Source organism: Impatiens glandulifera, chromosome 2 (genome assembly GCF_907164915.1).
Source record: "Impatiens glandulifera chromosome 2, dImpGla2.1, whole genome shotgun sequence".
Taxonomy (NCBI): Eukaryota; Viridiplantae; Streptophyta; class Magnoliopsida; order Ericales; family Balsaminaceae; genus Impatiens; species Impatiens glandulifera.
Genome location: NC_061863.1, coordinates 1,271,355 through 1,280,952, shown reverse-complemented (window position 1 = coordinate 1,280,952; position 9,598 = coordinate 1,271,355). Strand labels below are relative to the sequence as shown.

Here is a 9,598-nt window from a genome sequence, read left to right as displayed (position 1 = left end):
ACAGTTTCCATTAATATTTTATATTTTTATATTTTTTATATTTATATATTTAATTTTCACTTATTTAAAATCTAATTAATTTAGTTTTTAATGCTTTCTTAACTTAATTTTTTTTTAAATGTATAATTTTGTTTTTTAAATCGAGTATTCTAATCACTCTTAAAATTTCGTTTATTTATTTTATTTTTAGAAGGGTTGGCTGAAGATCTATTTAGTAAGGGTATTTTTAGAAAAATTTGATTAATATGTTCACGTATTACACGTAATAGTATAATACCAAAAATCTTACAGTTCAGTGGAATTTTTTTTCCTGGATTCGCCCTTTGGTTAGGGTGGGTTCCAGTCCCCACTTAAATTAAAAAAAAATGGGACAAATTAAGTGAATAAACCGGACAAATGAGTCAGCCCCAGGTAATTTTTCATCTTTGCTCTGTCCCTAGTTGTCGAGGTAAAGTATCTTTTATGGCTTGTGTTGATTCATCTGCCTCTCATTTCATTAATCCGTCTCATTACGGATTCACCAAATTATTATATCAATCTTTCCAAAATCAACATTCCTATTTTGTTTTCTTCTTTCTTCTTACAACTCCCACATTTATTTGGTGTTACTCTTTTTTGTTACGTTCTTCTCATACATTTCTTATGGTAATATCCAACGAGTTAATGAAAACGATCAAGAAAATCAAGAATCTAACCACTAATCCATGTCAATGAAGATGAAGACCAAGAAGACGTTTAATTGCCATTGCCTTTGCTTTCAACTTTTGTTTATGGTTTTTAATCTATATTGAAAAAAAAACACATTAATTAAAATATCAAGTTAAGAGAGACTTTCCTTTTGTGTATCACTGACACTATATCGCACCTTATTGTAAAAAAATGTAAAGTGAGAGTATGCTATGCTATTTGATTTAAGAAAATATATGTGCAAGTATATGTAATTGGTTTGTAACAAGTACACAAATTAGTTAGCTATGCTGGTTACTATTTGGATTATTTAAATAATATTATTTGATTTAAGTTTATGAAAAATTAGATTAGTAGGAAAAGACTTAAAATTATTAATATTTAAATAAAAATAAAGGATCTTCATTTATTTAAATAATATATATCATTAAAAAAATGTTTTGTTTGAAGGCAGACACAATTGTTATTTTAGATTCGAACTTGAATCATTTTTATCAAAATGAGACTCAAATTTTGAATTGTACAATATGTGACTCGAATTATCAAAATTTAAACATTCGAGGTTTTTTCCGAATAAATAAAATATTTGTCTTCTTATTTTAACGCAATATTTTTTTAACATTTTTTTAAAGACATTCAAACTGTGTTCCGCTGTTTGAAAACGCGTATATTTTTAAAATACTTAATTTGAAACAAAATTATGTTCAAATTGATGGAAATATATAAAGTTATATCATTTTAGAGTTTTTGTTAAAAAATTAATATTAAATTTATCTCTCCGTTTAGAAACATTTGAAAGTGGAATTCTTAAATTTGTTAATATATATAATTAAAATATTATTTTATTGAAATTAATATTTTTTAAAAATATTTTTTTACCAAACCTTGGATATGGGGGAAATTTGACGAAATGACCCCAAAGATGGTATTATTTGACCTGATGGTCGCCCATAAATTTAATTGCTTTCGTGGTCTTTTATTTTTTTTTTGACAAAATTGCCTTTTCGCAAAGTGGATTAGGGTTTAGTATAAATACTCTAATTTTTCCATTTCCTTCATTTCCTTTCTCTTTCTTCTCTTGTTCTCTCTTTGACGGCGGCGACTACGGCGACGGAGGCGGCGGGGCGGCGATCCACTTCATACAGATACATATTTATGTTCTTATTTACATGATCTTTATTTCAAACCCTAATCTAAATCAATTTTTATTTTTATTTACACGATCTTCATTTTAAACCCTAACCCTAAACCTATTTTGCATGCAGGTCAGGTGAAGGATTCTAAGGGTTTGAAGGTCGAAGAAGATGTTCATTTCAAACCTTAACCTAATTCGATTTATGTTCATGTTTCCATGATCTTCATTTCAAACCCTTCGATTTAACCTGTTTTATTTGGTTCATATTGGTTCATATTTGTTATTTGGTTCATATTGGTTCATATTTGTGGTTCATATTGGTTCATATATGTCGATGATGATATTTGCAGATAATCTCGAATCATATGGGTTCCGTTTCAGGGAAGTTTCGCTAAGTGCTTACCGTTTCGCTAAGTGCTTACCGTTTCTCTAAGTGCTTAACATTTCGCTAAGTGCTTATTTATTTTGATATAAAATATATTTTAAATAATTTGGTGCAAAAATTACTTTAAAGTGTAATTTAATTTATACTTTAATTTTTGACAAACATAATATTTTTTTAAAATTTACCCATTTATCATAATCAAGATGAAAATAATAATCCATAAGAAAGAGTCCAATAAAGATTCATATAAAGAAAGTAGACTATTATTGGTTAGATATATAATGCACTCCTTTCATTACAAAGTTGTATACATGCATTTAAAACAGGAAAACACTGATAAAACCAAACATAAAACCAAAAAAACTAATGAAAATAGGAAAGAAATTCACATAAGTTCTTCATTGAAGAACCAAAAGATGAATTTTAGATGATTAAAGCCATGAAACAAGTGAGAATTACACACATACATACATACATATTATTACATACATAGAAAAGAGAAAAATCCATTAAGGTTCAAGCTTCAGCGACACAACTCTGGCTTGCCGATTACTCTTCGCAGACTTGACAAAAACAACTGCCAAACAAGGAGGTGCCCACCATGGCCTTCGTACCCTTTGTTCTCCTTTCAAACAAGTCACTGAAAAAAAGTTCATTTTCTTATTATCAACAAACTAAAGCTAATAAGATTATAGTTTTGGAAGAGAGTAAAGGAAGGACAAGAAATCGACCAACCTTTAATTCGCATCAGTTCCTTGCAAAGGGTTATAAAGTCACCCAATTTCATGTGACATCGTCTTATAAACCTAAGTATTTGTTTTGTCGTGAACATTGACATGCTTTCTAAGTATTCCTCATTTACACCAATTTCTTTGAATATTTGACGATAACTTCCCAAATTTATCTCTTCTAACCACAATCCAAACATCCTATCCCGGAAAAACAACAATTATAAGACTTTTGAAATATAAAGCCACTCAAATGTTGACACAGAATAAGCAGCTCAAAAGGGTTCCCAATGACAGACAAGTGTTATCTATTCAAACAATATGAAGAATCAATACATCAATTGACCATTTCCTTATTTCTGTTTCTTGATTATCTAAATACATAATGATCTCCAATACACACCATAAGAAAATATATCTATGTACTTTAAACGGGTAAACTTTGTCCAAGATTATCTAAATGGTTGAAAATGCTTAACATATCCTTTGTATTCTGTATAATCTTTAAAAGAGATGGGAAAATCTCTAGATAGCTTAACAATGCATAATCATAATCATAATAATAATAATAATAATAAAAAATAGAGTTCAATATATCCATTTCGAAATGCTAAGCACTTAGCGAAACGGGAATCACTTAGCGAAACGGGAAGTAAACCTTAAAAAAAAAAAACCACGAAAGCAATTAAATTTATAGGCGACCATCAGGTCAAATAACCCATCTTTGAGGTCATCTCATCAAATTTCCCGATATGGGTGTATCCAAATTGGGCGGGAAATTTGACGAAATGACCTTAAAGACTGGGTTATTTGACCTGGTGGTAATTTAATAATTTAATTGCGCTCGTGGTGATTTTATTTTTTTTGGACGATTTTGCCCTTGTCGCGAAACGCTAAGTCACTTAGCGTTCGCGAAATGGATTAGGGTTAGTATAAATACTCAAATATTTTCATTTTTTTAGTTTTCTTTCTCTCTCTTCTCCCGTTCTCTCCTTCACGGCGGCCAGCGGCGACGAAGGACGGCGGCGGTTATCTATACAGATCTATACAGATTTACAAGATCTTCTAACATAATCCATTTATGTTTTTATCTATACAGATTTACAAGATTTATAACCCTAAATCTATTTTGCATGCAGGTTTCCGATTCTAGGGTTTAGGATATGCAGATCTCCGATTCTAAGGATTTGAAGGTCGTCGAGGTAGATGTTCACTTCAGATCTGATAAACAGTTATGTTCATGTTTACATTTTCTTCATTTCAAAACCTTTTCATATTTCGTTCATATTTGGTTCATATTTGTTCATATTTGTGGGTTCATATTTGTTATTTGGTTCATATTTGACCATTTCGTTAAGTGTGGTTCATTAATGGGTTTTGCATATAATCTTGGATCATATGAGTTCCGTTTCAGGGAAGATTCGTTAAGGACTTACCGTTTCGCTAAGTGCTTACCGTTTCGCTAAGTTGCTTAGCGTTTCGCTAAGTGCTTAGCATTTCGCTAAGTGCTAAGCACTTAGCGAAACGGATCTTGTCTGTCTTCATCACCGGTGAGACTGAGCTCATGATTCCTAAAGGCTCCAGTTAGAGCCATGAATCCTTTGATGGTTGTAAAAGCCTTAGGTGGAAAGCTTACATGGTATGTATCATGTATGTATGTAATGTAAGAAAATAAGAGTATAATTGAAATTTGTTTGTTTGATTGATTGTAGTTTCGAGAGGGATTGGCTACGGAAAAATCTGAACGTGATTGGGTTTGGGTTGATCGGATGGTTAGCACCTTCCAGTATTCCGGCGATCAACGGACTCTTTCCAGCATTGGGACTGAGCAATTAAAATATATTTCTGTTTCTTTCTAATATTAATATACATAAACAAGTAAACAAACAGGTTAGGCTGGTTACTTGACACTTGAGATTGTTCTTGGCATTGACTTTTGGACAAATTGGATTCAAGGGCAGGACTGAAGATTACTCCAGTAAATAAATAAATTAATTCTAATTAAGAAAATAATAATATGTAAAAAGTGAACTACTTTATTTGGTATTTGTTAATGAATGTTTAAGCTGTTTTTGGTATTTGTTAATGAATGTTTAAGCTGATTTTGTTTCATTTCTTTCTATACCATTTCATTTATGCATCAAACTAAAACATAACAATTTCTCTACAAATGAACATTTGATTTATGCAAAAGTAAAAAAAACAAACAAACATTTTCTATACTATTTCATTTATGCATCAAATTAAAACATAACCATAACAAACATTTTCTATACCATTTCATTTATGCATCAAATTAAAACATAACCATAACAAACATTTTCTATACCATTTCATTTATGTATCAAATTAAAACATAACCATTTCTCTACAAATGAGCATTTGATTTATGCAAAAGTAAAAAAAAAAAACTATAAAAACACCATCTATGGGAATTGAAACCCACAACCACATGGTTAAAAGCCACGCACTCTACCAGCTAAGCTAAGACAACTCATGTTAAAATATTTAGCGAAACGATAAGTCCTTAGCGAAACGGGAAGTCCTTAGCGAAACGGGAAGTCCTTAGCGAAACGATAAGTCCTTAGCGAAACGGGAAGTAAACCCTAAACAACAGTGATTCGAAGATGCATAAACCAAACATCAATAAACTTGAAATATCATAAGATAAACGTACCAAGTGGAACAGTGCTCGTGCTCGTCGTGAAACTCATTGTCGTTTCGCCGCCGTCGCCGCCGCCCAGTTTAGAGAGAAGGAGGAGAAGAACGGGAAGAGAGAGAAAGAGAAGAAAAGAAATGAAAAAAAATGAGAGAAGTTATATTAAATAGTAAGGGTAATTTGGACATTTCACACATTTTCACTTCGCGAAACACTAAGTGACTTAGCGTTTCGCGACAAGGGCAAAATCGTCCAAAAAAAATAAAATCACCACAAGCGCAATTAAATTATTAAATTACCACCAGGTCAAATAACCCAGTCTTTAAGGTCATTTCGTCAAATTTCCCAATTGGGCTGTTACACATATATAGTCCATTTTTTAAAAAATTAATAATAATTTTATTAAATTAAAAAAAAATATTTTAAATGAACTTCTGAAACAAGTTTAGATTAATGTATGCACAAAGTAATCTTAATTAAAACTGACAGTTTAAGAAAATACATAATCGGTTAGAGCCGTAGTTAAATTTAAAAATATATATAATTTGGTGAGACTTTATACCTAAACATTTATCTTAGTAATTACATTTTAATCACTAAATTAAAATATACACAACTATTTTATTTTTCAAAACAAATTTTAGTTATACGTATATTTCTTTACAAACGAATAAAATCGATTACACAACAGTTTGAGACTAAACCGAACTCATCTTAAAACAATCCTCTCATAAATGTGTACTCTTCACTAGTAGTAAAGAATAAACCAAAACAACTGATTTGAGATTTTCTGATCCTCCTTTTCTTCCTAAAAAATGGAAGGAAATGTGTGCTCTTTCCTGCATTTACATTTATAACAACAATCCCCAAATCAGATTGACAAACAAAAGACACATTGAACTAGGATTTCCTTCTTGTAACATTAAGAAGATTGAAGATCAAGTCATATACAAACATATCATAATTAGTCAGTACCAAAATACTTCTCTTCTGCATCATGATTAGCTCCTCTCTGCCAACAATCATCCAAAGTCTCATCCTCATCTATCTTAGTGTAATCTAAGTGCTGATGATCTTCGCCTGATAAAAACTTTTGCTGCATTATCACTGTCAATTGGTTCATTTGATCCTGCATCTCCTCCTCCGTCGCAGTCTGCGCTGATTTATTTACAACAGCCTGATCCAATGGCATAAACCAAGATTCAGTTACATAAAGGAACCTCAATAGCATAGTACAAACATACATATCTAGCCATACGCAAAATTGAATAACGTAATCTGTTAGGATTCATACTAAAAACTTAGCCAAATGTGATGAGACTTGGACCCTTATTCTCTATAAATAGGGGGGGCTAGGGGCTTATTAGGCTCTACTTCGCATTCACTTAGCTTGACGCACCCAAAAGAGAGAAAACCCGATAGATTGTCTGTCTAGTGTTATCTGAGAGGTTTTTCCTTTTGTAAACTTATAAACATTTGATTCTCGCGGAGAAGCCAAAACCCATCTTTGCCAAATCAATATAAATTATTTGGTGTTCATCTTTCATTTCTACACAATGTTCTTATTGATTGGTCTAGGGTACTTTCTAGCACTTTTCTACATTGCTAAATCCTTTCTAATCTAGAGAATTTGGGCTTGAATTACCTGTGAAGGATGTGAACTCCCAACAGCACCAAACTCTTCTTCATCTTCATCTTCATCTTCTTCTTCTTCCTCTTCTTCTTCCTCCTCGGGTTGTTCTATCTCATTCCCAACCCAATCACACTCAGCCACACCCAACCTCTGCTGCTCCCCTCTAATCTTCGCAACCAAAATAGCTTCTTCAGATCGTCTCATAAGCGTTTCAGACCATTTCTCACCAGGTCTAGCCATGTTCCTCCCACTAGGATCCTGAAACTTCCCTACATACTCATGGTGCAAATAAGGCTCCCTCTCCCTCATAGCATCCTCTGAAAAATAATGTCCAGCAATCACCAACTTATCCATGTAAGCCAACCTCCTATTCTTTATTTGAGCTGATTTCGATTTCAATTCATCAGCTGTAGGACTAATCAAACTTCGCAAATGATTCAGATGCCAGTTGATTTCATAATCATCATTCAATACAGATAATTCGTTGAGCTCGTCTGAAGTCAGTTGTGATCCATATCGTTCTGAATTTAACCAAATTTATAAGTAACTAAACTACAATTTCTTCATATAATCAGAAAGAAAGAGAAGTATACCTAAGAAGACGGCCGCATCGCGGGAGAGGAGATCGAGAAGGAGGGATTTGCGGTCGGATGGAGTAGTGGCGGCAGATTGGAGAGCGCGAGGAAAGTAGAGAGTTTCTAGATTGGAGAGTCTTTCAGACATGGATTCCATCGATTGTTCAATGCTCGGAGATTTCTTCTGATCCATCATCGGATTCATCTATATCTCCTGATCTTGGCTGTAAAACCTAATCGCTGGAGCTACTTCCAAAAGCGATTTGAACCGCTCCGGTAACCTACAACCCTGGAGCTTGTTTGATTTCGGGATATTTTAGTTTTTCCTTTACAAAAATTATCATATTTTATTTTTAATTATGAATCAAAATAATCCTATACTGTTATTTATCAAATTTAAATTTTGATATATAAATTAATATTTAATTTTTTAACTAAAATGTTAAAATATTTTTTATTATAAAATTAAATTATTTATTATTATTATATATATTTTTTAAATAATACGTTTATATTAAAAAATAATAATAATATTTTGAACAGAAATTATTTTATTTAATTTATTAACTAAAATATTAAAATATTTTTTTTATTAAAAATAAAATTTATTTTATTATTATATATATATTTTTTAAATAGTACATTTATATTAAAAAATAATAATAATTGTTTAAACAGAACAACCAAACTTGACATTAAAAAAAAGTTACTCAATAAGTTATCGAACTCGTAGGTTCTTGAAAAGAACTATTCACTTCCCGACCAACTTAGAAAGCGTAATAAGAATAGGATTATGAATGATACGCATCGAACGATTGCGATCATTAAAAGTTCAATAATTTCTCTCCAACTATATAGTCTACCAAGAAAATAATTGTGATGGTAACTCAGTTATGTAGGCATATCATACAAGCCGCATCAATCTAAACTTTATCAAATGAATACTAATAACATTTCACAAAAGATTTTATATACTAATTACCCATCGAAAGTACAAAAGTAAGTGAGTTACCGATTCAACACTATCGCGACACATACAACTAACCATAATACAACATTTTTCACGCATATATCATTCGTAAAAAATTTTACCGTGAATAACGCTCAATCCAAAAACGAGATCTTAGATGAAATTTTAGACTCCCAAAATTTTTTTAACAAAATTTTTATGAAATCATCTTAGCGAACAAATCTATATATATATAATGATGCTTAATTTTTAAAGTGTCCGGATTGCCGGGTCGAGAGCTGTGGTTAATTTGGATACTTGGGTCGGATTGTGGGTTTGACCCGTTTTTAAATTTAAAACGGTTAAAAATAAAATTAAAAATGCTCGAGGTATGTTTCGAACTTGCAACCTAACAAAACAAGTACAACTCTTTAACCAACTAGGCTACAAAGACTTTATATTTTAAATTCAACACCAAATTTGATAAACGCGGAACGTTTTAATATTAATATAAGTTCAACTTTTTAACTAACTAATCTATATATATATAATGATGCTTAATTTTTAAAGTGTCCGGATTGCCGGGTCGAGAGCTGTGGTTAATTTGGATACTTGGGTCAGATTGTGGGTTTGACCCGTTTTTAAATTTAAAACGGTTAAAAATAAAATTAAAAATGCTAGAGGTATGTTTCGAACTTGCAACCTAACAAAACAAGTACAACTCTTTAACCAACTAGGCTACAAAGACTTTATATTTTAAATTCAACACCAAATTTGATAAACGCGGGACGTTTTAATATTAATATAAGTTCAACTTTTTAACTAACTAATCTATATATATATAATG

The 9,598-nt window shown here is 31.3% G+C and overlaps 2 protein-coding genes across 2 annotated transcripts; both read right to left on the bottom strand.

The window, feature by feature from the left end:
- Positions 1-2,666: 2,666 nt before the first annotated feature.
- LOC124928226 lies at positions 2,667-4,529 on the bottom strand. Its single transcript, XM_047468759.1, has 3 exons — positions 4,462-4,529; positions 2,943-3,136; positions 2,667-2,847 (listed from the first exon to the last, which is right to left on the bottom strand). The coding sequence occupies exons 1-3, from the start codon at positions 4,527-4,529 to the stop codon at positions 2,717-2,719; spliced, it is 393 nt and encodes a 130-aa protein (XP_047324715.1). The 3' UTR covers positions 2,667-2,716.
- Positions 4,530-6,391: 1,862 nt separating this feature from the next.
- On the bottom strand, positions 6,392-8,084 carry LOC124926266 (coiled-coil domain-containing protein 97). The gene is made up of 3 exons (XM_047466460.1): positions 7,821-8,084; positions 7,240-7,748; positions 6,392-6,771 (listed from the first exon to the last, which is right to left on the bottom strand). Exons 1-3 carry the CDS (start codon positions 8,005-8,007, stop codon positions 6,559-6,561), a joined length of 909 nt encoding a protein of 302 aa, XP_047322416.1. The 5' UTR covers positions 8,008-8,084; the 3' UTR covers positions 6,392-6,558.
- Between the last annotated feature and the right edge of the window lie 1,514 nt (positions 8,085-9,598).

Excerpts from the sequence above, each read along its gene's own strand:
- LOC124928226 (XM_047468759.1), bottom strand. The coding sequence starts at position 4,529 with ATGGCTCTAACTGGAGCCTTTAGGAATCATGAGCTCAGTCTCACCGGT. Across the intron at positions 3,137-4,461 it reads GATGAAGACAGACAAGATCC|GATGTTTGGATTGTGGTTAG; the intron begins GTTTCGCTAAGT and ends TTTCCGGGATAG. Across the intron at positions 2,848-2,942 it reads GGAACTGATGCGAATTAAAG|TGACTTGTTTGAAAGGAGAA; the intron begins GTTGGTCGATTT and ends ACTTTTTTTCAG.
- LOC124926266 (XM_047466460.1), bottom strand. The coding sequence starts at position 8,007 with ATGAATCCGATGATGGATCAGAAGAAATCTCCGAGCATTGAACAATCG. Across the intron at positions 7,749-7,820 it reads CGATGCGGCCGTCTTCTTAG|AACGATATGGATCACAACTG; the intron begins GTATACTTCTCT and ends GGTTAAATTCAG. Across the intron at positions 6,772-7,239 it reads GGAGTTCACATCCTTCACAG|GCTGTTGTAAATAAATCAGC; the intron begins GTAATTCAAGCC and ends CCATTGGATCAG.